This window comes from Pelophylax lessonae (genome assembly GCF_965119305.1).
Source record: "Pelophylax lessonae genome assembly, chromosome: 11".
Taxonomy (NCBI): domain Eukaryota; kingdom Metazoa; phylum Chordata; class Amphibia; order Anura; family Ranidae; genus Pelophylax; species Pelophylax lessonae.
In genome coordinates this window covers 35,814,664-35,841,344 of record NC_138778.1, presented here as the reverse complement: position 1 = coordinate 35,841,344, position 26,681 = coordinate 35,814,664, and the positions used below count along the sequence as shown (strand labels likewise).

Genomic DNA, 26,681 nt, shown 5'->3' with positions numbered 1-26,681 from the left:
TCCTACTTAAAGTGTCACTAAACCCACATCATAAAAAAAAAAAAAAAGATTAATCCATTCTGTATTACATGCTGTGCATACTCGCTCTGCAGAAAACCTGGTTGATCCTGCTGCTCTCTATCTCCACCTTCTGTACATGTCCCCAATTCAGCTAGGGATTTTTCAGCTGTGGTGGCAACTCTGCACATGCTCAGTTTTCAGTGAGTTTCTATGCTGAGCATCTCCTCCTTGTCACATCTGAGCAGCTCATATGACTATAGAGTCACACATGTGGGTGTATACACAGTGATAAATGACAGCTCACTCCCTCCCTCCCTCCATGCCCACTAACCAGCTAAACACAATGGGGGCGGGATGTTACATGTAGATTGATTAAGGCTTCACTTCCCTTCTTATTCTAAGACACAGGCTGGAGGGGCGTGACAGCGTATGTGACTGTCCGTAATCTCATGTGGGTGTATACACAGTGATAAATGACTGCCCACTCCCTCCTTCCCTCCATGCCCACTAACCAGCTAAACACAATGGGGTGGGATGTTACATGTAGATTTATTAAGGCTTCACCTCCCTTCTTATTCTAAGACACAGGCTGGAGGGGCGTGACAGCGTATGTGACTGTCAGAAATCTGCCCACACCATGTTATTGTCAAAAAAAATGATTTGATTTCAAATCTATATTTGTATACCAAATTAAAAACATTTTATTGATCTTAAGTATTTTAACTCTATTCCAAAGGCTTTTTTTTTTTTTTTTTTTTTATTAAATCTTTTTTTTTATTTAAGAATCAGGTAAGGTTTACAAAACAAAGCCTATTGGGCATACCCAGGCTTGAGAAAAACAAAGAAAAAAAAAAAAAAAAAAAAGCACACAAACTTAAATAGTTAGCAACCAAGCCAAAATAGCAAATTTTTAAATTTATATACCTATCTCATTGTATAAATAGTGTTTAGATCTAATGTACACTGCATGTAAAAAAAATGGAAATCCAGACATATCGTATGTTCAACAATTAATTTCTGTCACATTTGACCTCGGCCAAGCTCCTCCTACCTCACAAGCCTCTATATTGATCACTTAATGGTATTTATAACCTCAGAAAGTAGGAGTGAAATAAAGTTCGATTTTTACAGAAATGCCATGTAGAAATTTGATACACACACGCTCAGCTTAAACTGTGCAACCTGTAAAGCACTTTAGGTTATGAATACGTTGGCACACACCAATCTATCCTCAGTATTCTGTAACTTTCTACATTTTTTTTATTTTTTTTATTTTGAATGTGACCAGCAGCAGAGAACTAGAAGCTCCTCCTGCTTATGTTTCCCTGCAGACAGGCTGGGAGAGAGCTGGGTCATGTGACCGCTGTATATTGATTAGGAAAAAGGTACTTGGATGTTTTTTGTTTTTTTTTTAAATTTAAATAATTACAGTGCCATCATCCACATACAGAAATAGAAGGGACAATGTAAGGCTGCATTCACATGTCAGCTTATAATCGCGGGCAGAACCGCCGCGGTTCCGCCCGCGATTCGGAGATTTATTGCAAATCGCGGGACGCCTAGCGTTGCCCGTTGATTTGCAATAGCCCCCCAAACGCCGAGCGATGTTGCCGCGATTTACGCCCGCCGAATCGCGGCAACATCGCGCAAACAAAATCGCGGGACGCAATACGCTCCAAAAAAGTACAAGAGCTTCTTTGGAGCGTATTGCGTCCCGCGATTTTGTTTGCGCGATGTTGCCGCGATTCGGCGGGCGTAAATCGCGGCAACAAACGCTCGGCGTTTGGGGGGCTATTGCAAATCAACGGGCAACGCTAGGCGTCCCGCGATTTGCAATAAATCTCCGAATCGCGGGCGGAACCGCGGCGGTTCTGCCCGCGATTATAAGCTGACATGTGAATGCAGCCTAAATTAAACAGTGTGTGTTTAGTATCACTTTAAGCTGGAAAGATCCTACTTTAGCTTACATCGGCGGGTTTTGAATCTCATTGATATGTACAATTTTATATGGACTGAATTTTAACAAAGAAATGTTATAGACAGAGTTGTATTTAGCTTTGCACACACACACAGCTCTTGTCTTTTCAAACAGGCAGAGCTGCAGATTCAGGTCCATGTCAGTTGCCAGGAAGCTGACATGGCAACCCCTGGAGGTATCAGAAACAAGAGGTGTAGTCTCCATTTAAATTTGAAAAAATCCTTGCAGGTGTCTGTAAGAGCAACATACAGAAGTTGTCATTTCTGACCTGGAACATAAGGATGGCAGCCCTGGAGAATGCATCTACAGAAATAAGTCAACAAATGATGCTGCCATATTTCTATTAACCACTTTACCACCGGAGGATTTTGCTGTCTTACGTCCAGGCCACTTTTTGCGATTCGGCGCTGTGCGACTTTAACTGAGAATTTCGCGGTCGTGCGACGCCGTACCCAAACGAAATGTACGTCCTTTTTTTCCCACAAACGGAGCTTTCTTTTGGTGGTATTTGATTGCCTGTGCGCTTTTTACTTTTTGCACTATAAACAAAAAAAGAGCGTTTATTTTGAAAAAATAACATTATTTTTTTTATATGAAATCCCCCCAAAAAAAATTTAAAAATCTAATTTTTTTAAAATTTTTGGCCAATTTGTTTTCTGCTACCTATGTTTGGTAAAAAAAAATCACGATAAGCATATTTTGATTGGTTTGCGCAAAAGTTATTGCGTTTGCTAACTACGGGAAAGATTTCTGTCATTTTTGGTGTTTTTTTTTTAACGCGTAATGGCGGCGATCTGCGATTTTTTTTTTTTTTTTTTTTTTTTTTTTTTTTTTTTTTTTTTTTTTTTTTGCGGGACTGCGACATTGCGGCGGACAGATCAGACCCTTGACTGACATTTTTGACACTTTTGGGAGTACCAGTGACATTACTGCAGTAATCAGTGCTATATATATGCACTGTTACTGTAAAAATGACACTGGCAGGGAAGGGGTTAATTTTATTGGAGAGGGAGGGGTTAATGTATGCCTGGTGCTTACTGACGTGTGTGGGGGGAGGTGACTGAGTGACAGAAGGACAGATCGGATGTTCAGCTATGCTGAACACTCCGATCTGTCAGTCCCTGTCACTTAGGAGATCCGCCCGCTCTGTTTACACAGGCGGGCGGATCTCCTCACTCGATTCCCCGACGATCGGGGCAGAGCAGCGGCGATCGCCGCTGCTCCTCCCCTGGCCCAACTTCCGCTGTGACTGAACACAGCGGGAGCGAGCCTCCGGCGGCGCGCGAGCGCCGCCCACAAGGGGCGGAGTCCAGCGACGTAGGTCATCTGATCTTCCCATAGAGGACAGCGGGGATCTGACACCTCCATCTCTGCACACAGAGCACAGACGGAGCTGTCATCCACCTTCTCAGCGGGGATCGGCGGATCGATCCCCTGCTGAGCAAAATGGACTCCGTCGGGCAGTGCGCCCGTGTGAAAGGGGCCTTATGTAGTTGGAACTATTTCCCCTTTTTTTTTTTTTTTCAGTCTGACCTTGCTCCAGCTCTACACAAATGTTTAACATGTTAATGAATCACTTAAAAATGTCCTAATGCAGGGATCCTCAAACAGCCCTCCAGCTGTTGCAAAACTACACATCCCATGAGGCATTGTAAAACTCTGACATTCACAGACATGACCAGGCATGATGGGAATTGTAGTTCCTGAACAATTAGAGGGCCATAGTGTGAAGATTCTTGTCCTAATGTATGAGAGATTAATTTTTATTAATTTTCTTAAAGCGATAACAAACCCAAAACCAAAAATGTAATACAGTATACAGTCAGGTCCATAAAAATTGGGACATCAACACAATTCTAATCTTTTTGGCTCTATACACCACCACAATTGATTTGAAATGAAACAAACAAGATGTGCTTTAATTGCAGACTTCAGCTTTAATTTGAGGGTATTTACATCCAAATCAGGTGAAAGGTGTAGGAATTACAACAGTTTGTATATGTGCCTCCCACTTTTTAAGGGACCAAAAGTAATGGGACAATTGGCTGCTCAGCTGTTCCATAGCCAGGTGTGTGTTATTCCCTCATTATCCCATTAACACAGAGCAGAAAAAAGGTCCAGAGTTCATTTCAAGTGTGCTATTTGCATTTGGAATCTGTTGTTGTCAACTCTCAATATGAGATCCAAAGAGCTGTCACTATCAGCGAAGCAAGCCATCATTAGGCTGAAAAAACAAAACAAACCCATCAGAGAGATAGCAAAAACATTAGGTGTGGCCAAATCAACTGTTTGGAACATCCTTAAAAAGAAAGAACGCACTGGTGAGCTCAGCAACACCAAAAGACCCGGGAAGACCACGGAAAACAACTGTGGTGGATGACCGAAGAATTCTTCTCCTGTTTAAGAAAACACCCTTCACAACAGTCGGCCAGATCAAGAACACTCTCCAGGAGGTAGGTGTATGTGTGTCAAAGTCAACAATCAAGAGAAGACTTCACCAGAGTGAATACAGAGGGCTCACCACAAGATGTAAACCATTGGTGAGCCTCAAAAACAGGAAGGCCAGATTAGAGTTTGCCAAACAACATCTAAAAAAGCCTTCACAGTTCTGGAACAACATCCTATGGACAGATGAGACCAAGATCAACTTGTACCAGAGTGATGGGAAGAGAAGAGTATGGAGAAGGAAAGGAACTGCTCATAATACAAAGCATACCACCTCATCAGTGAAGCATGGTGGTGGTAGTGTCATGGCGTGGGCATGTATGGCTGCCAATGGAACTGGTTCTCTTGTATTTATTGATGATGTGACTGCTGACAAAAGCAGCAGGATGAAATCTGAAGTGTTTTGGGCAATATTATCTGCTCATATTCAGCCAAATGTTTCAGAACTCATTGGACGGCGCTTCACAGTGCAGATGGACAATGACCCGAAGCATACTGAGAAAGCAACCAAAGAGTTTTTTAAGGGAAAGAAGTTGAATGTTATGCAATGGCCAAGTCAATGACCTGACCTGAATCTGATTGAGCATGCATTTCACTTGCTGAAGACAAAACTGAAGGGAAAATGCCCCAAGAACAAGCAGGAAGTGAAGACGGTTGCAGTAGAGGCCTGGCAGAGCATCACCAGGGATGAAACCCAGCGTCTGGTGATGTCTATGCGTTCCAGACTTCAGGCTGTAATTGACCGCAAAGGATTTGCAACCAAGTATTAAAAAGTGAAAGTTTGATTTATGATTGTTAATCTGTCCCATTACTTTTGGTCCCTTTAAAAAGTGGGAGGCACATATACAAACTGTTGTAATTCCTACACCGTTCACCTGATTTGGATGTAAATACCCTCAAATTAAAGCTGAAAGTCTGCAGTTAAAGGACATCTTGTTTGTTTCATTTCAAATCCATTGTGGTGGTGTATAGAGCCAAAAAGATTAGAATTGTGTCAATGTCCCAATATTTATGGACCTGACTGTATTGCAGCTTACCAATCGTTGGATGTGGTGGTTGCATTTGTTTTCTTTTTTTAAGGCTTTTTTTCCTTCTGTTTTCACCTGGTGATCCGGCCAGTAACACTCCTCCTGTATTAAAGTGCCTCCACTCTGGATGAAGGAGCACAGAGACACCTTCCTCTGGACAGCAGCATTGTCAGTCTGGGGGGAGGGGAGTGTTAGATGGACTAAAAGATTTAAATACACTCACAAACTGAAGCCAAACTCCAGCTAATACTTTATTATCAGTTAAAGCTGTTTTTAATTTTCAGATAAAGGTTTTACATGAATAAATAAAAGCTGATCGTTATAAGCACCTGTACTTGTGTTAATTGGTTTGTCTAACCTATGTTACTGATACATTTTGCTGGAGAACTTGTTCTTTCAAAAAATAAAACTTGCTGGCAGGATCATCAGGTGAAACTAAATGAAAGGAAGCCCAAAAATGAAAATGAATACAGCCATCACATCTAAGAAATGGTAAGCTGCAATACCAAATTTGGGTAAACTTTGCAGATTACGGTAATTTTATGATTTTGGTCTGTAGATAGTAATAACTTTCTCAAAATGAGAGAGTGATGATATGTCTGCTGTAATGACATGATCAGTCTCAGTATTGTAAAATTGCATTTCAAGCCTCCTGCAGATCTATTTTCAGTAAAAAGATCAGTCTTTCTGCAGTAAACCTAAGGCAGTGATGGCGAACCTTGGCACCCCAGATGTTTTGGAACTACATTTTCCATGATGCTCATACACTCTGCAGTGTAGTTGAGCATCATGGGAAATGTAGTTCCAAAACATCTGGGGGTGCCAAGGGTCGCCATCACTGAGCCTAATGGGTCATACACACTATACAATTGTCTGTAGATTTTTTCCTTTAGATTTACCAAAACCATATAATATGAGGTCAAATCTAAACACTTTCTATTTGAATGCAGTCAGGAAGGATCCTGCACTACATAGTTGAAGGTAAATCTAAAGGAAATCTAACAACAAAAGTTGTATAGTGTGTATCCAGCTTAAGGCTTGTGCTAGACATGCCTTGTTATATACACACACCTCAGACTCTACTAGTTTTGGGGCACAGCATTGAGCCAATCGCATGAGCAGGGAACAAGATTTGAAGAAGTTCTGCACACATGGTACTGTTACCGTATTTGCAAGGAAGTAAAACTAGCATTTTGGTAAATTTTGGAAAACCAGAGTTGACCGCTCTTTGAAATAGAAATAGCATTTTGAATTGTAAGTGATTGTAAGGGTTTGTTTTGTATTTGATTAGGATACCAAACATGTTATACTTACCTGCTCTGTGCAATGGTTTTACACAGACTAGCCCCGTTCCTCCTGTTCTCGGGTCCCCCACTGGTGCTCCTGGCTCCACCCCCTTGCCAAGTGCCCCTATAGCAAGCCACTTGCTTTGGGGGCACTCATGCATGCTCGCTCCCGATCCCTGCTCTGTGTGTCCATAAGGCATACAGAGGGAGTGCTCGGCCTTACCCCACCCCCACTCCTTCCACACTGGCCCTGATTGATGATAATGGGAGCCAATGGCTCTTGTTGCTATATATGAGCCAATGAGGAATGAGAGAGCTGGGACAGCCTCAGCTCTTGTGCAGATTGCAGGATTGAGATTGGGCTCAGGTATGTATTTAAGGGGGCTGTGGGGGAAGCTGCACGCACAAGATTTTTTTTACCTTACGACACAGAATGTTCAATATGTTCAAATATTGGCCTTTTCCAACGCTTCCTTTGTGATGAGATTGCTAATAGTATTTTTTTTCCTTTCTGCTGTTTAGAGGTTTTACCCCCACTAGATGATGCCATAGATGAGGAGAAGCCACCGTTGGCCACCCATGTTAAGATTTCCAAAGAGGTGGCAGAAAAATGTACCCACTTCTTGTCACACAGTGATCCACAGATCCGAGTACAGGTATGACGGGTTCAGGCAGTGCACAAGGAAAGTGTGACCAGTGGTAGGGCGTCAGCTGCAATCCTTTAGCAAGGGTACTAAAAACTAGAAATAAGCAACACTCACACTATATGACCAAAAGTTTGTGGACACCTGACCATCATACCTCCTATATGGACACCCCCTCTAAGGCCCGCCATAGACGGTTCTATTCTTATCCGGTTCAGCAGGAACCTCCCCAAGCTTCAAACCATGTATTGGCAAACTATATGTAACAAGTCGATCGATTGATCAACTTGGGTACAACCAGCCTGCTGGATTTTTCTTGTGATTATTGCTAGCGGCTGCTATAGCCGTTAGCAATAGTCATTGTCTTTTCCCCGGTGGGGATAGCTTGTCTTTGCAGGAGGGATTCCCCTATTAGCACTGTCTGTGTTGATGGGGGAATGGTGCAAATTTCTTTCCTGCAACCACGAGTAGTAGGAAAGAAATTTGCACTGTCTATATGGGTCTGTCTTAATGATTGAGTTCAGGTGTTTTCATTGAAAGGTATTGTTCTTGCTACAGCATACAAACACATTTTAGATACACTATATTGTCAAAAGTATTGGGGCGCCTGCCTTTATGTGCACATGAACTTTAATGGCATCCCAGTTTTAGTTCTTAGGGTTCAATGCCTACCCTTTGCAGCTATAACAGCTTCAACTCTTCTGGGAAGGCTGTCCACAAGGTTTAGGAGTGTGTCTATGGGAATGTTTGACCATTCTTCCAGAAGCGCATTTGTGAGGTCAGGCACTGATAGAGGAGAAGGCCTGGCTCTCACTCTCCACTCTAATTCATCCCAAAGGTGTTCTATCAGGTTGAGGTCAGGACTCTGTTCAGGCCAGTTAAGTTCCTCCACTCCAAACTCGCTCATTCATGTCTTTAGGGACTGCTTTGTGCACTGGTCTAAATCATTTGGTGGAGGAGGGATTATGGTGTGGGGTTGTTTTCAGGGGTTGGGCTTGGTTTCTTAGTTCCAGTGAAGGGAACTTTTAGGACATCAGCATTCCAAGACATTTGTGAGCCAGGCCTTCTTGTTCACCTCAGTGCCTGACCTCACAAATGCGCTTCTGAAAGAATGGTCAAACATTCCCATAGACACTCCTAAACCTTGTGGAAAGCCTTCCCAGAAGAGTTGAAGCTGTTATAGCTGCAAAGGGTGGGCCAACTTAAAATTGAACCCTACAAACCTAAGACTGGGTTGCCATTCAAGTTCATGTGTGTGGAAAGGCAGTTGTCCCAATACTTTTGGTAATATAGTTTATTGTCTTTCCAACCATGTGGCCACTGTTTGGAGAAGACGTTTCTGTTTCAGCATGACTGTCCCTGTGTAAAGAGCCTGCTCCCTAAAGACCTGGTTTGACCAGTTTGGTGTAGAAGAATTTAACCCCTTCAATACCGAGTCATTGTAAAATGACGTCGGCAACATTCCTTTACCGATCCGGGCCGCCGTCATATGACGTTGGCCCGTTCTAGCTGCCATTGCGCGCCCCCGGCGGCGCGCAGCGGCGCGATCAGGGATGAGGCTCGTCCCTCGGACATAGCCCATCCCTGATCAAGGTAAACAGCCAATAGAAATTGTCTGTTTACCACGTGATCGGCTGTGTCAATCACAGCCGATCACATGAGCGGCTCCAGCGCGAGCCGCTCGTTCCTTCCTTAATGCGCGTCCCCCGGGGGCGCGCAGCGTGGCGATCGGGGACGAGGCTCGTCCCTCGGACAGAGCCCATCCCCGATCTAGGTAAAGAGCCAATGAAATTGGCTCTTTACCACGTGACCGGCTGTGTCCAATCACAGCCGGTCACAAATGTCATCAGAGAACACAGTAATTAGCTGTCACCGTGTTCTCCTCCTCACACACTGATCCTGTGTGAGGAGGAGATTGTGGTAACAGCTAGTTACCAAGTACAGTGCACCACAAACACACTGATTGCCCCCCCCCCCCCAATAAAAAGCACCTGTCACTAGCCCATCAAAGTACCCGAGTACCTGTCGCCAGCCCATCAGGTACTCTGATGACAGGTACTCGGGTACTCTGATGGGCTGATGACAGGTACTCAGGTACTCTGATGATGGGTACTCGGGTACTCTGATGACAGGTACTCAGGTACTCTGATGACAGGTACTCGGGTACTCTGATGATAGGTACTCGGGTACTCTGATGATAGGTACTCGGGTGCTCTGATGACGGGTACTCGGGTACTCTGATGACAGGTACTCGGGTACTCTGATGACAGGTACTCGGGTACTCTGATGACAGGTACTCGGGTACTTTGAGTACCCGTCACCGGAGTACCCGAGTACCCGTCATCGGAGTACCTGTCACCTACCCATCAGAGTACCCGAGTACCTGTCACCTACCCATCAGAGTACCCGAGTACCTTCCACCTGCTCATCAGAGTACCTGACACCTGAAGTACCCGAGTACTTGCCACCTGCTCTTCAGTACCCATCACTACTCATCAGTACTCATCAGTACCCATCAGTACCTATCACCTATCAGTATCAGTACTGATCATCCGTACCCATCAGTACAGTATCAGTATCACCTATCAGTATCAGTACTACTCATCAGTACCTATCACCTGCCTGTCACCTGCCCATAAGAGTACCCGAGTACCTGTCACCTGCCTATCGGAGTACTCGAGTACCTGCCACTTGCTCATCAGTACCAGAGTACCTGTCACCTGCCCAGCAAAGTACCCGAGTACCTGTCACCCTTCATACAGCCACCATGTCTAAGTCCAAAAAGGTTTATATACGTCCTCCGTTTAAACCTAAATACCGGTGTTATGGCAGCAGATAGCTGCCATAACCCTGGTATTTTTTTAAACGGTGGACGGTTGGCTTTCCGATAAGGGTGGTCCCAGCGGCAGATACGCCGCGGGATCACCCTTCCGGGGTGGCGGAAGAGGTGCCCCCCCCCCCTCCCGTCGCATTCTGGTCCTTTTCCCCGCTTACCAGACCCGCCGGTAGCGGGGAAAACGATCCGGTCCCAGATCCTCACAGACAGGATGTCGAGTGAGGGCAAGCTTGCCCTCACTCGACTCTATGGTCTTGGAGGACCGGAGCTACGGCAAACATCGTTGCCTAGCAACCAGTTTAAAGGTCCCTTTTTTTTTTTTTTCATTTTATTACATTTTTTTTTTATTTTTTTTTTTTATTTTTTCTATCTTTTAGTGTACTTGTGAGATCTGAGGACTTTTTGACCCCAGATCTCACAAAAAAGAGGTCCTGTCGTGCCTTTTTCTATTACAAGTAATGTTTACATTTCTTGTAATAGAAATAAAAATGATCAATTTTTTTTTTTAAAAAACAGTGTAAAAATAAAAAATAATAAATAGTAAAAAAAGACCGCTGCGCAAATACGGTGTGATAAAAAATATTGCAATAATCTCCATTTTATTCTCTAGGGTCTCTGCTAAAAAAAATATATATATAATGTTTTGGGGTTCTAAGTAGTTTTCTAGCAAAAACAACTGATTTTAGCTTGTAAACACCAAATGTCAAAAATAGGCCTAGGCAAGTGGCTAGGATGCATGATGATGCTCCTTGGATGTTAGGCCCCTCTATATGGCTAGGCTGTGAAAAAGTCTCACACATGTGATATTGCCATACTCAGGAGGAGTGGCAGAATGAATTTTGGGGTGTCATTTTTGCTATGTACATGCTATGTGTTAGGAATATCCTATAAATTGACAACTTTGTGTAAAAAAAAAAAAAAAAAAGTTTTTATTTTTTTCCCACATTTTCCAAAAACTTGTGGGAAAAAAATGACATGTTCAAAGGACCCATAATGCCTCATAGAATATACGTTGGAGTGTTTGTTTTCCAAAATGGGGTCATTTTGTGGACTTTTCCATTGTATTGGTGCTCTAGGGCCTTGAAAAGTGTGATAGGTAGTAAGAAAGTTTTATGTGTATTTATGCTCCTAAAACGCCTTATGGTGCTACTTGGACGTGGAGTCTCTTTTTGTGGCCAGGCTGTGTAAAAGTCTCACACATGTGGTATCACCATACTCAGAAGGAGTAGCAGAATGAATTTTGGGGTGTAATTTTTGCTGTGTACATGCTATGTGTTAGAAATAGCTTATAAATTGACAACGTTTTGGGAAAAAAAAGAAAAAAAAATGTTTTTCTTAATTTTCCCAAGAATTGTGGGAAAAAATTATAACTTCAAAAAACTCACCATGCCTCCTACTAAATACCTTGGACTGTCTACTTTACAAAAATGGGTCATTAGGGGGGTATTTGTACTGTCCTGACATTTCAGGGCCTCAAGAAAGGAGATAGGCCATCAGTACATCTGGTGTGATCAATTTTCAGTAATTGGTACCATAGCTTCTAGACTCAATAACTTTCACCCAGACTAAATAATATACACTAATTTGGGTTAATTTTACCAGAGATATGTAGCAGTATAAATTTTGGCCCAAATGTATGAAGAAAAATTAATTTTTTGCAAAATTTTATAATGGAAACTAAAAAAAAGTGTTTTTTTTTTTCAAAATTTTTGCTCTTTTTTTGCTTATATCACGAAAAAAAAAAAACCCAGTTGTGATCAAATACCACCAAAAGAAAGCTCTATTTGTGTGAAAAAAATGATAAAAATTTTGTTTGGTTACAGTGTAGCATGACTGAGCAATTGTCATTCAAATTGTGAGAGTGCTGAAAGCTGAAAATTGGTCTGGGCAGGAAGGGGGTCTAACTGCTCTGTATGGAAGCGGTTAAGTTACCTGCACAGAGCCCTGACGTTAACCCCACTGAACACCATTAGAATAAATTGAAATGTTTATTGCAAGCTTGTCTGATGTCAGTATCTGACCTCACAAATGCTCTTTTGGCTCAGTGGGCACAAATTTTCCGAGTGGAGGCTGTTCTATTCGCAAAGGGTAGCATGTTCGTGGTCATGGTTTTTTAAATTTACTGACCCCATAGAGGAATGTGTAGTGGCTTTGTATATGCTTTATTTCTATAGTCTATAGTCTGAGCTAAAAAAAAAATGTTTGTCTTCTAGTCAGGTAAGTATGCAGGAGCCGCAGTGCCTCTGTGGGCATTTTGTGCAGGAGAGAAGTGTGTAGGGTAGAACAGTGTGTAGGGTAGAACAGTGAGTAGCATGTTCAGAAAAGGAGTGCACAGAATAAGAGCACAGACTGTATGTGAAGAAGAGGATGGCACTAGGGTGATGCCTATGAGGGGAGGCAGGAAATGATGTCTGTGAGCCAGGAAGGCTGAGGAGTGACTGTAGGCTTGGGGCAAACCGGGAGGGATGTCAGTCATCTGGGAGGGGAAGGGGAATGCTCAGGGTGGGATGTCATTCACCCAGGGAGGGTCCATGTGGAGTTATGTCTCCCAGCTGAGGGGACTGGAGAGAGGTGACTGTCAGATGGGTATGGGGAGAGTGGACATAGAGGGAGGGGCGAGGGAGGGGTGAGCATGCTGAGCAATGCCTGTGAATAAGGAAAGGGGGGGGCGGGAGACTCCGGGGATCTTGGTACAGATTAGGGATCGACCAATTATCGGCAAAGCCGATATATCGAGGGATGATCTGCACTTTCCCCGATATATCGGTGACCGAAATTGCAGATATTTTGGGAAAGTGCTGTACCGGAGTGATGCCTGCAGCTAGAGGCATCACCTCGGTACCGGCATCCATAGCCGACGGTCGGCTGTCTTGTAATGACAACTGATGTGGCTGAGAAGCCGCTTGGCTGTCATTACAAGGAGCGGGAGGGGACGTCCCACCCCAACCCCCGCTGCTGCCGCTGCCTTCCGCGGTTCGCCTGGTTCTCCCGTCCCACCGGGAGACCCGGGCAACCAGCCTGCACGGCCGCCGAAGACCCGATCAAAGCCGCATTCGGCTCTAATTGGGTCTCCATTCAAAAACCCGGAAGTGATGTCATGATATCACTCCTGGGTACTGGTGCCAGATTCAAAAAAAATGACAGCATTTAAAACAGCCAAACTTGGCGTTTTTTTAATGCTTTTAAGTGCAGAGGAGGGGTTTGCGGTCTTTTAGACCCCCAGACCTCTCCACAAAAGTTCCTGTCAAAGGAAAACAAAGAAAAAAATTTTTTTTTGAAATGTATGAAAATATCGGCCGATACCGATATGCATTGACCAAAATATCGGCATCGGCAACGAAAAACTGATATTGGTCGATCATTTGTACAGGTGACTCTCAGTTGGGAAAGGAGCAGAGGAAGAATACCTTCAGAATGAAGGTATGTGAAAACTCAAACAGAGGCATTATGTTATTCTGGAGATTTTTTTTTTTTTTTTTTTTTTTAATAGAACACATTTCGTGCAATGATTGGTGTAATGGTGTTTATTCCTCTATTACTCATTACATGGCTGCCCTTTTTCAGGCCCTGGACACTTTGCGGCTATCGTTACTTCTCCTATATTCTCAGGAAGATGTTCTTCTGCCTCTTGCCCATAAAATTTGGCCATGTCTAGTGAAAAGACTGTTGCAGGATGAACCGCTGGTCCTTTTGCGAGCCTTTCAGGTAACTGCAAGATCCCATTACTGCCAAATTACACCTTAATACTTCAAAACAGTTGTTTTTATTATGCATTTTTTCATGTAATTCCTCATATGGTCTGGTGGTTTTTAAACATGCGGGAGCTTTGTTTTCAGTAGTATGTGTGTCTCTGTGTGTGTGTTGAGGGGGACTTCTGGATTTTGTGTGTATCATATGGACCTCAGGCCCTGTTCAAACCTGAGCGGATTTCAGCTCGTAAAACGCTCATCTCTGAAGTCTCAAAACGCCCAACAAGCAAAATCCCATTCATTTCAAGCCCCTGTTCACATATGAGCGTTTTGTTGCCTGAAGCAAAACGCCTCAAGCTCAAAAAAGTACATGAGCTTCTTTTTTGGCAGATTACAAGTATTTTTTGTTAGATGTCAATGCCTGCCTCCAAACACCTGTAAAAACACCTGATAAATGCCTGGAAAAAAAGCCAGAAAAAACACCTTAGAATCCAAAAAAAAAAAAAAACAATAAAAATGACATAAATCTTTCCTGTAGTTAGTAAACGCAATAACTTTTGCGCAAACCAATCAAAATACGCTTATTGCGATCTTTTTATTTTATTTTTTTACCAAAAATATGTAGCAGAAAACAAATTGGCCTAAAATGTTAAATTTTGATATTTTACCTTTTTTGTTTTTGAGAATTTCATATAAAAGAATGTGAAAAATATTGTTGTTTTTTTTCAAAATTGTCGCTCTTTGTTTATAGTGCAAAAAATAAAAATTGCACAAGTGATCAAATACCACCAAAAGAAAGCTCTGTTTGTGGGGAAAAAAAAGACGTCAATTTAGTTTGGGTACAGCGTCGCAGGAGCGCGCAAAATGAATCGCAAAATAGGGCCTGGTCATTGAGCAGCCAAATCCTCCGGTCTTAAAGTGGTTATGACAGACACATCTAAGTATGCAGGCATCCGGGGTTAAAGCTGTCCACATAGACCATCCTCCGCACCGCCATCAACGTCATCCCTTACACGCTGCGCTCTACAATCGCTTCAAGCCTCTTTTTCAGATCGCTCTACTGCAGGGTTGTCTTCCCGATCACGATTGCAGACTAACTGCAGTGAGAGCCGGCGGTGTGGAGAATGGTCTATGTGGACCCCGGATGCCTGCATACTTAGATGTGCCTGTTGTAATCATCAACCACGTGAGTTACTAAATGTTGTACCGTCATTAAATGTAACCATATTGCTACACTTGGAGGCACCTCTCTTCCCTTTTATACTCGATTGTGACATGACGCTACTTGTATATCAAGACATTGCTTGTTTATCAAGTCACTTTTTTTTTTTTTTTTTTTTAATTTTGCTTGTCTTGCAAAACACTTTCAAACCAAGTTACTCTCAATCCAAGGTTTTACTGTATATGCAATCTTCTTTAGGCAGGTATGTTCTACATTCAATGACCCGGTACTGACAGGGTCACTTTAACCACTATGCAATGTGAAATTTAAGATGGTAGTATCCAGTTGGAGACTATCTGAGTCTCTGGGGGGACACTGTGGAGGGGTGTTTGCTCACTAATTTTGCATATGGTGGGTAATGATAGGCTGAATAGGTAAAGTCTGGAAACAAGATCTGCAAACATTGGGAAAGGGTTGTTCTAAATGAGAAGTCCACTTTAAAGCTGAACTCCGGGAAACTGAAAAAAAACTTTGCAGTTGGGCTCCCCCCATTTTGCAGGGGGTTAAATCCACGTTTGCTAACAAACACTTAAACTGATCTCGTTCCTCACGCCCACGAGCTACTTATTCTCTATAGCCAGTCCCCTGAAGCTTCTTCACCTCTGCACTCCAGCCGGCAGTCACACTCTGACAACATTCTGTACAATGCAGGACCGGAACTCTATATGGGAACACTGAAGGCCTGCTCACACCTCGTTAAAAGGCGAATGTCGGCTTACAGGGGGGGGGGGAGAGTCAGAAAGTCCTTTTTCCTGGTACCCTATGCAAAAAGCATTTTAATCCATGCAGTGAGAGTGGAGCCCCACCCATTTTTAAAGCTGGACTCTGAATTCAGCCACTTTGTAAATTTTGCTGGTTTACTAGGGGTTAAAGGATAAGTATACATTTCTCTATCGCTCATTGACAGACGTAGTCCTCGGTGATACAGCACCTTCGGGTTATGTTGCCTCCACAGGAGTAGGACTAGACAGGAAATAAAATGCTCTGGCCACACCCTAGGGGCAGTCCCCGAGGGTATATCCTCTCTCTCTCTCTGCCACAGCAAATCAGTTTTTTTCTGTCTAGTCAGGAGTAAGGACCTAGATACCTTGTTGGGATCTTCGGTCCTGGCAGGAATTTGTTCTTAGAAAAGTTTTTTTTTAAGCTTTTTTTCTCCAGTGTTCCTGTGAGATCTTCAAGCAAGAAAGCTGAACTGGGCGACGGGCGGGATGTTGAGATCCAGTGGTCACCTCAGTTCAGCCTACGAGCGCTTGCAGGCCATAGCTCCGCGCTGGGTCGGCCGCGACATAGTCCCACTGGAGGGGACTGACCCTGCGAGTTAAACGTCTCGCTGAAACGCCAAGGACCATGAGTCACGGCGTCCGTATTGGTCGACAGCCCTCCAACTTCGGTGGAGAGGGGTACTGTCAGGAGTTGGCGCCCGCCTGGTTCCGGTATGGTGAGTAGTATGTTCCCCTTTTCCCCCTGACGGGTCTTGTGGTGAACGCGGGCCCCTCTCTGTAATGGTAAGGATGGGTTCCCCTCTATCCTATAACATAGCACAGATCCCCCTATATTGAGTGTGATTTGTGTGTACAAAAAGCCAGCAGGCTTGGTTTGGGAGCTGACAATCTAATTACAAAGTATGTTTAAATGATTGTAATATGTGGCAGCACTGGAATCTTACTGTGTTACTAGAAGTATCCTACCTGTCAGAAGCACAGGACAGGTATGCGGCTTGCCAGGTCATTCCTCCAGCTGAAGCAGGTCTCCCGACGGCCACGCGGTTCTGCCAGGGTTCGGTACTGCCGGTCAAACTGATCTCCATGAGAGAGAGATTTTGCGATGCCTAGTTACTCTGCAGGACGCCGCTATGCTGTATCAGACCGCCGTAGATCGTACGAGGCCGCCATTTTGGCGTAGCCTCGTGTCTGCAGCATGGGGGCGGCCATGTTTGAGGTGACTCAAACACCTCGTGGAGCTAGGGGAGGCGCCGGAAGGCGTGCAGAGGGGCGGAGCCGCCTCCTTTCTTCCCGGGCAGCCAGCCAAAAGACTTCCTGTTTGTGAAGACAGCGCTGTAACCTGTTGCAGTTAAACTCTGAGCATCAAGTGGTGAGCCTGGGGGTCTATCTCTCTCTCTCTCTCTCTCGATCGATAGGGATCCCTAGCAGGTAACACTGAGGGGCTTTTGTGGCGCTGGGGGTCTGAAAAAAAAAAAAAAAAAAAAAGTTTTTTATTTAAGTTTGGATTGTATTTTCTGGCTAGTTACTGGAATAATCATGGACCCTGCCACACAAGTACCCCCACCTGTTTCCCTCGAGGGGGCCACGGGACCCGCCGGTGCACAGAGTATGGATGCATTTACAGCAGTTTTGGAGTCTATGGTGGCTCGGTGGAGGCGGCCTGTCAGGGACGGGGGTCAAGAAAGCGACCCCCGCCTACCCCTATATTATCTGACACCTCTGACTCAGATTCAGAGATGGTCACTGCAGCTGCAGGTCCCTCTGCAAGGGCTGTTATCTCAGGTAAAGCTCCCTCAGACAGTGAGGAGGACGTTCATTCTTCCGCCATAATTCAGGAAGAAGCATTGGTGGACGCATTAGTTGTAGCGGTGCGGGAAACCTTAAGACTTGAGGTTTTACCGGCAGAGGCAACTGAAACAGAGATTCCCTTTGGTACTAACAAGCCCATCAAAACGGTGAAGGTTTTTTCTGTACCCAAGTGTTTTGGTAATAAAATTAAAGGAGAATGGGAGCATTCTAAGCGTACCTTTACTATTTCCAAGCGTATTGCTAGACGCTATCCGTTTGAGGAATCCCTCATTAAGAAATGGACGGTACCACCAGTGGTGGATCCACCTATTTCCAGGCTGAATAAAGCCACGGTTATCCCAGTGGAGGACACTTCGTCCTTTAAGGATCCGGTGGATCGAAAAATGGAAGCGGAGTCCCGCACTATCTTCTCCCTGATAGGGTCAGCATTTAGACCAGTAATTGTTATTGGTCTAGTAATTGTTATTGGTCTAGTTTCCCAGACACTAACGGAATGGGCGAGATTGGTACGCCAAGACCTAAGGGGAAAAGATATCCCCCAGGGAACATCTGATTTGATGGAACAGATTATACAAGGGCTACAGTTTGTCTGTGACGCAGCCTTGGGCATGCATCTATGTCAGCGGTAATCCTCAGACGTGTGCTGTGGTTAAAATGCTGGTCAGCTGACCTAGGTTCCAAAAAGACCTTGACGAATCTCCCCTTTCAGGGGAATCGCCTATTTGGGGCCACCCTAGATGAAATTATTAAGGATGCCACTGGGGGCAAGAGCACTTTCTTGCCACAGGCTGCTAAAGCTAAGGGACCTCGCAACAAGCGAGGACCTTTCTTTACCGCCCATAAAGGGTTCGCACGCCCGGCTGGAACAAGCGGGAAAGGCAAGACTCCTCCAGGAGGGTTCAAGAAAGGCTGGTCGGACAAACAGAGGACCGACTCAGCCAAACCCGAAGCAAAGGATTACACAGCCTGAAGGTGCGCCCCCACCCGGGTTGAGGGTGGGGGGACGTTTTCACCGGTATTCAGGACATTAGATCGAGCATCGACTACTACTACCGGTGCGATTCTTCCCTTCCAACATTTAAGTACTACAGGGAGCGGTAGTCACCGTTCCCTGAATAGATCTTTTCCTTTACCTTTTCCTAAGATTAGTCTCAATTCCCCACAGGAATCGGATCTGGTTGACCAGACAGACCAAGAAGCCTCTAGCCGGGTGACTTCGGTCCCTGAGATTCAACCAGGAGAGATCACCGTTCCTGATAGGAATCAGGTGTCTGATAAATGTGTGGGAACAGAAAACGACCAGACTTTGTCGGATGGTCGGGGCCAGATAGCTCTAGGGACGCCTGGTTCAAATCCCGTCAGTGCCAGTGGTCCTAGAAATTCTAGGCTGACCTCGTCAAGCCAGCCTGGCCGACTTGGACTTGCTAGTCGCAGACGTTCCGTGGGAACTGCGTCTCAGGGAGTATCTGCGGTCTCGAGGACCAATCTACCATTGTGCTTTACAGTCGCTGGTTTTAATGGCCTGGCCATTGAGACCCAAGTACTGAAGGACAGAGGGTTGTCAGCTTCAGTCATTCCTACCCTTATTAAAGCAAGGAAAGCGACTTCCAGCAGAGTCTATTATCACACATGGAAGACTTATATCGCGTGGTGCGAATCTTTAGGATTTCCTCCACGTACCTATTCGGTGACTCGAATATTGGCCTTTTTGCAAAAAGGGGTTGAGCAGAAGCTAGCCTTGAGCACCATCAAGGGTCAAGTTTCAGCATTAGCAATCTTCTTTCAGAAACCTTTAGCTACCAAGTCCTTGGTGCGGAATTTCATCCAGGGGGTGCGGCACCTGGCTCCACCAGTCCGCGCGCCCTTACCGCCCTGGGATCTTAATTTGGTTTTGTCGGTTCCACAGAAACCTCCTTTTGAAAACATCAGGGAGATTCCCTTGCTTACTTTATCCCAGAAGGTGGCCTTCTTGGTGGCTATCTCTTCTGCACGCAGGGTGTCAGAGCTGGCTGCTTTATCATGCCAGTCCCCATACTTGGTGATTCATAGGGATAAGGTAGTACTCCATCCTAAGCCATCCTTTCTTCCTAAGGTGGTTTCAGATTTTCATCTGAATGAAGATATTGTACTACCTTCCTTGTGTCCTCAGCCCAATCATCATCGGGAACATGCGTTGCATTCCTTGGATGTGGTTCGGGCAATCAGGGTATACCTGAAGGCTACGGAATCGTTCCGTAAGACGGATTCACTTTTTGTGATCACGGATGGCCCCAGAAAGGGGTTGCCTGCATCTGCCGCGACTATTGCCAAATGGATGACAGACGGTGGTACAGGCTTATTCTATTAAGGGTCAGAGTCCTCCGTTCCCTGTTAGGGCGCACTCCACTCGAGCGCTCAGTACTTCCTGGGCCTTTCGCCATCAGGCGTCAGTGGTCCAGGTATGTAAGGCGGCCACCTGGTCGTCGGTACATACCTTTACAAAATTTTATAAAATTGATGTGATGGCATCGGCGGATGCCTCATTTGGCCGCAAGGTTTTGCAGGCCGCAATTTGAGGAGACCGGTGGTCTACCTCGAGGGTTTTTTTCTGTTTGAAAATTTTTTTGTTGAGTCTCATCATTAAGGATGAGCATTGTAAACTTCTAGTTGGCACCGGTTGGGCCTTCTAGATTTGGATTTGATTTCCATTTTCCCACCCCTCATTTGTGATACTGCTCTGGGACGTCCCGAAGGTGCTGTATCACCGAGGACTACGTCTGTCAATGAGCGATAGAGAAAAATGGATTTTTGTAAAATCTTACCGTAAAATCCTTTTCTCTTAGCTCATTGACAGACGTAGTACCCGCCCCTCTGTTTTTGAGTTGGGTTGGGTTAAATTTTTTAAACACTGCTTTTGTGACATAACTGATTTGCTGTGGCAGAGAGAGAGAGGATATACCCTCGGGGACTGCCCCTAGGGTGTGGCCAGAGCATTTTATTTCCTGTCTAGTCCTACTCCTGTGGAGGCAACATAACCCGAAGGTGCTGTATCACCGAGGACTACGTCTGTCAATGAGCTAAGAGAAAAGGATTTTACGGTAAGATTTTACAAAAATCAATTTTTCACATGTTGCACCCATATTCAGGGTGTAAATGCTGTGTGTGAGAAGACAGCGTCTCTCCTGTCAGATCCCCAGGAGTGTAATGATAGCTGTACTACCACCTCATTGGACTTAACCCATGGTAATGCAGCACATTTTACGAAGTAGCTGAATTCCTGGAGCTTTTGAGCCGGTTCACACTGCCACGACTTGTCAGGCGACTTGGTCGCCTGACAAGTAGCGCTCCATTCTGTGCAATGGATCCGTTCTAATCAGATCGACTCAAGTCGCTCCGACTTAGAAAAAGGTTCCTGCAATACTTTGGGGCGAAGTCGGAGCGACTTGCATTGACTTCTATTAGAGAAGTCTTTTGCAAGCCGCGATTAAAGTCATGCTGCAGGGCGGCTTCAAAGTCGGGGCGACTTTTAGTTGCCCTGGTGTGAACCGGGTCTTAAAGTAGTTATAAACTCTTACATATACCCAGTAAAGTGACACAGTAAAGTGACTCACAGAACACAGAGATGAAACAAATCCTACATAAGCTGTACCTGTTTATCTGCAGTCTTCTTTTCTCTACATCCGTGCTGAATTTCTAAAGCTTGTCTGAGAGTTTAGAAAAAAGGGGGCAGAGAGATGAATTTACACTCTGCAGAGCTTAGTGAGGAGAGCTCTACGAGCTGATTGGAGGGAAGAGACACACCCCCTTCACTTAGGAACAGAGCTGAGACTGTCAATCAGCTGAAGATCCCTCCCCTGTCACCTTTTTTTCTTGGTGTCAGGAAAACTTGTCAGAAGTGATTAATGTTGATAGCAGAGGAACAAAGCAGCAGACAGAAATTGCACTTAGTGCTCTGGATTGAGACAAATACACATTATACAACCCCTTTATTGCATTGATTCTTCTTAGGGCACCTCAGGTCCATCTGTTTTTTGTTGTGTACAATCTTATAATTCTAAAGCTTGTCAACAGCTTGACAAACTGCATACAAATGTTTCCATTGAAGAGAATGAAGTGCGGTCCATATGCTGGGGATAAGGTGGAGGAGTGAAAAGATTTTACAGTTTCTGGTTGGAGACAGGCAGGCCATATAGCAAAGATGGATGAAGAGCTGCATGTTTTGTTTTTACCAATCGTATGTATCTTGAGCTCCAGGAAAGTGATTGTGTGTAAGCAATCTGGAAATTGTTAAGTCTGCTGAAGAAGGGAGGAGGCATTTCCTAAGTCTCCCGTCTCCTAGTGATGACACATACTGTAGCTTCATTCCCTGATCTGTGTCAAACCACCTGCTTACCCACAACACAGCTGATTCTGGTTGATGCCAGAATATAAAGATAGCATTGGCCATGGAAGAAGTAAAATGCGGGCATTATCAGAAGGAGCAGTGCGATCGTTTTCAGATATCTTATGCATGTTAGTCATGTTATTTAATGACCATCTCCTTTTCCAGGTGTTGGTGTCTCTTGCTTCATCATGTAAAGACTTCCTGCGGCAACGTGTGTGCAAGGATGCCCTTCCTGCCTTTTTGATGTCCCTACGCTCCCAGGCACTTGTTAGCTGTCATGCTGGGCCTGTATACAGCCACACGCTGGGCTTTAAACTGCAAACAGCTGTATTGGAAGGATTGGGGACCCTTTGTGTAGATTTGGCTTTAGGTGAGTTAATGGCTGCCTAGCTCAGAGCTAAATTCTGCAAGCTAAAATGACACGTAAGCCCTGTACACACGCAGAGATTGTTGGCCGTAAATTGTCGGCCAACGTCCGATCGGCCGATTGTCGGCTTGTTAGTATGATGCTTCCGACAACCAACTGCGACTTTTCGGCCGAAAAAAATCTGGTGTGCATACTATAAAATTTTTGTTGGCCAATAACAGAACGGCCGATTGTTCCTCAGTCAGTACAGATTTCGGCAGACAAAAATCAGATGAGCAAGACTGGGCATGCTCAGAGAAGAAAAAACACAGGGAAAGTCAACCATCACATGACATCACTTCTGAAGTTGGTTTTTGTTGGCCAACAAAAGTCCAGTGCAAGTCTAGAGCACATTTCAACCAACAAACAACACTGGACAAAAGACGGCCGATCGGTCGGCCAACAATCTGTGCGTGTGTACGAGGCTTTAGTGTTACTTATGTGTGTGCCTTTCCTATTCTGTGTGACTGTCAAAGTCTTTGGTCCCATGCCTTCATCTTCAGTGGATTTACACACTGATCCATATTCAGAAAGAGGCACATGTCTGAACTGGCATTTTTTACCTTCCTACAGTTGCACTAATATATGTGGGACCCCTCTGCAAGAAAGGGTGGGCTTACATTGGACAATTGGACAATACAGAAGACAATACAATTCAATAAAGGAGGAATTAGAGGGCCCTACTCGCTAGAGCTTACAATCTAGAATGGAGAGTCAAGTGAAACAAAAGGCTTTAACTGTGGGGGATGGGCTGATGGAGAAAATGTAAGTATAGTTGTTAGGTGTGGGTAGAATAGGCTTCTCTGAAGAGGAGGGTCTTTAGCAGAGTTGTATAAAGTACTCGAAACCCATACTTGAGTAAAAGTACAAGTGCTCGATCAAAAAGTGACTTGAGTAGAAGTACTAAAGTATTCAACATTTTTTGTACTTAAGTATTGCAAGTAGTTTTTTTTTTTTTTTTTTAAATTTTGCTACTCAAGTACTGAAAGTAAAAGTACCAGTAGTTTTGAAAAAAAAATTGCTACTCAAGTACTGAAAGTAAAAGTACAAGTACTGTGTTATGTAGTTATTAAAGAAAGAAGTCAAAAGTTTGAACATCATATTGTTTTTTATTATTTCAAATGCAGCTTTTATTTATACATACAGTAGCTTTTATTTTCATATGCGCTGATAATACACACGTTTTGAGCTTCATGAAACCTGCCATCTACTGTTTTGGCAGTGGTAATTTTTATAATTGTAACGAGTAACTATGCAGCACAAAAAAAAAAATATCGGAGTAGAAGTATTGAAATCATTGAAAAAACGTAGTGAAGTAAAAGTGGAAGTAGGAGAAAAAAATTCTACTCTAGGAAAGTACAGTTACCGCCTTTCGGTACTTAAGTACAGTAGTGAAGTAGTTCTACTTAGTTACTATACATCTCTGGTCTTTAGGGGTCGTCTAATAGAGTAGGAGAGAATCGGACAGATTGGGGTAAGGAGTTCCATAGGATTGGAAAGGCTCTGGAAAAGTCCTGGAGGCGAGCATGGGAGGAGGTGACGAGGGAGCTAGAGAGCAGGAGGTTTTGAGAGGAACGAAGAGAGCGATTAGGTTGGTATTTTGAGACTAGGCTAGTGATGTAGCTGGGGGCTAAGCTGTGGATGGCTTTGTAAGATGTTAGTATTTTGAATTGAATTTGTTGGGTGACTTCGTCATTGACATAAATATGTAAAATATAGTCCTCCCTGCAAAGAAGGCAGTTAGGCTGGGTTCACATATATGCAGATTGGATGCGTTTTACACCGCATCCAATTCGCTTGACGTGAGTGTGACCGGCCAGTTCACACACGTCCGGGGCGATTGCAGTGCAAATTTGAAAAGGGTTTTTGGGTCCCGTTGAGGTGCGAATTCAGGCAAAAATTCCCACCTGAATCACACCTGAACCGGTAAACCCAAACGCACAGGACACCAGACTGCAAACCACAGCTGAACTTATGTGAGCCCAGACTTAATCACCTCATTCACTGCCTGTGCATCTGATACTTGCTCTGAAAACAGATGAATCTTCAAAGTTCCTCACACCCTGGGGTGTCGGAATGCGGGTTTCCCATTGCATTCTGTTTTCTCCTGCTGGCCACTACATCACTACAGGACATAGTGGTGATGTAGGACTAGGGGTGGTGAACCACTGAGCACAGCAGGTGACCAGGAATCTGACACTTCTGGAAGTGTCAGATTCTGATGTTTCTTCAGGCAGTAGTTTCTCCTCACTGCTGCAGACACAAGTGGTGCAGGCAGCTGGAGAAGTGAGTATTATCTCTTTTTTTCCACAGGGAGGACTTTGTTTTATACAGTATCTCACAAAAGTGAGTACACCCCTCACATTTTTGTATATGTTTTATTATATCTTTACATATGACAACACTGAAAAAGTGACACTTTGCTACAATGTAAAGTAGAGAGTGTACAGCTTGTATAACAGTGTACATTTGCTGTCCCCTCAAAATAACTCAACACACAGCCATTAATGTCTAAACCGCTGGCAACAAAACTGAGTACACCTCTAAGTGAAAATGTCCAAACTGAGGCCGAATTACCCATTTTCCCTCTCTGGTGTCCTGTGACTCGTTAGTGTTAGAAGGTCTCAGGTGTGAATGGGGAGGAGATGTGTTAAATTTGGTGTTATCGCTCTCACTCTCTCATACTGGTCACTGGAAGTTCAACATGGCACCTCATGACAAAGAACTCTCTAAGAATCTGAAAAAAAGAATTGTTGCTCTACATAAAGATGGCCTAGACTATAGGAAAATTTGCAAGACCCTGAAACTGAGCTGCAGCACGGTGGCCAAGACCATACAGCGGTTTAACAGGACAGGTTCCACTCACAACAGGACTCGCCATGGTCGACCAAAGAAGTTGAGTGCACGTGCTCAGCGTCATATCCAGAGGTTGTCTTTAGAAAATAGACATATAAGTGCTGCCAGCGTTGATGCAGAGGTTCAAAGGGTGGGGGGGGGGGGGGGGGGTCAGCCTGCCAGTGCTTAGAACATACGCTGCACAGTGCGTCAAATTGGTCTGCATGGCTGTCGTCCCAGAAGGAAGCCTCTTCTAAAGATGATGCACAAGAAAGCCCGCAAATAGTTTGCTGAAGACAAGCAGACTAAGGACATGGATTACTGGAACCATGTCCTGTGGTCTGAGGAGACCAAGATAAAATTATTTGGTTCAGATGGTGTTAACCGTGTGTGGCAGCAACCAGTTGGGGAGTACAAAGACAAGTGTGTCTTGCCTACTGTCACGCATGGTGGTGGGAGTGTCATGGTCTGGGGCTGCATGAGTGCTGCCGGCACTGGGGAGCTACAGTTCATTGAGGGAACCATGAATGCCAACATGTACTGTGTCATACTGAAGCAGAGCATCATCCCCTCCCTTTGGAGACTGGGCTGCAGGGCATTATTCTAACATGATAAAGACCTCAAACACACCTCCAAGACTCCCTGCCTTGTTGAGGGTAAAGGTAGTGGACTGGTCAAGCATGTCTCCAGACCTAAACCCTATTGAGCATCTGTGGGGCATCCTCAAACAGAAGGTGGAGGAGCGCAAGGTCTCTAACATCCACCAGATCTGTGATGTTTTCATGGAGGAGTGGAAGAGGACTCCAGTGGCAACCTATGAAGATCTGGTGAACTCCATGCCCAAGAGAGTTAAGGCAGTGCTGGAAAATAATGGTGGCCACACAAAATATTGACACTTTAGGGCCATTTTTTACAATTTTACCTAGGGGTACCATTGGTTTAGACATTAATGGCTGTGTGTTGAGTTATTTTGAGGGGATAGCAAAGTTACACTGTTATACAAGCTGTACACTCACTACTTTACATTGTAAGAAAGTGTCATTTCTTCCTTATTGACACATGAAAAGATACAGTGGGTACGGAAAGTATTCAGACCTCCTTAAATTTTTCACTCTGTTATATTGCAGCCATTTGCTAAAATCATTTAGGTTCATTCTTCTTCATGAATGTACACATAACACCCCATACTGACAGAAAAACACAGAATTGTTGACATTGTTGCAGATTTTTAAAAAAAGAAAAACTGAAATATCACATGGTCCGAAGTATTCAGACCCTTTGCTCAGTATTTAGTAGAAGCCCCCTTTTGATCTAATACAGCCAGGAGTCTTTTTGGGAAAGATGCAACAAGTCTTTCACACCTGGATTTGGGGATCCTCTGCCATTCCTCCTTGCAGATCCTCTCCAGTTCTGTCAGG

General features: G+C 44.4%; 1 protein-coding gene across 2 annotated transcripts in view; it reads left to right on the top strand.

The window, feature by feature from the left end:
• The window catches only part of TTI1 (TELO2 interacting protein 1), a 55,160-nt gene that overhangs the window by 11,368 nt on the left and 17,111 nt on the right, over nt 1–26,681 (top strand). For both annotated transcript variants that reach the window (XR_014225893.1, XM_082272014.1), the window contains exons 4-6: nt 7,260–7,393; nt 13,782–13,922; nt 22,188–22,392. Coding sequence is in view for 1 of the 2 variants with exons in the window: in XM_082272014.1 (XP_082128140.1) it covers nt 7,260–7,393; nt 13,782–13,922; nt 22,188–22,392 (480 nt within the window). In the remaining variant the exon portion in view is untranslated. The remainder of the gene's footprint in view (nt 1–7,259; nt 7,394–13,781; nt 13,923–22,187; nt 22,393–26,681) is intronic.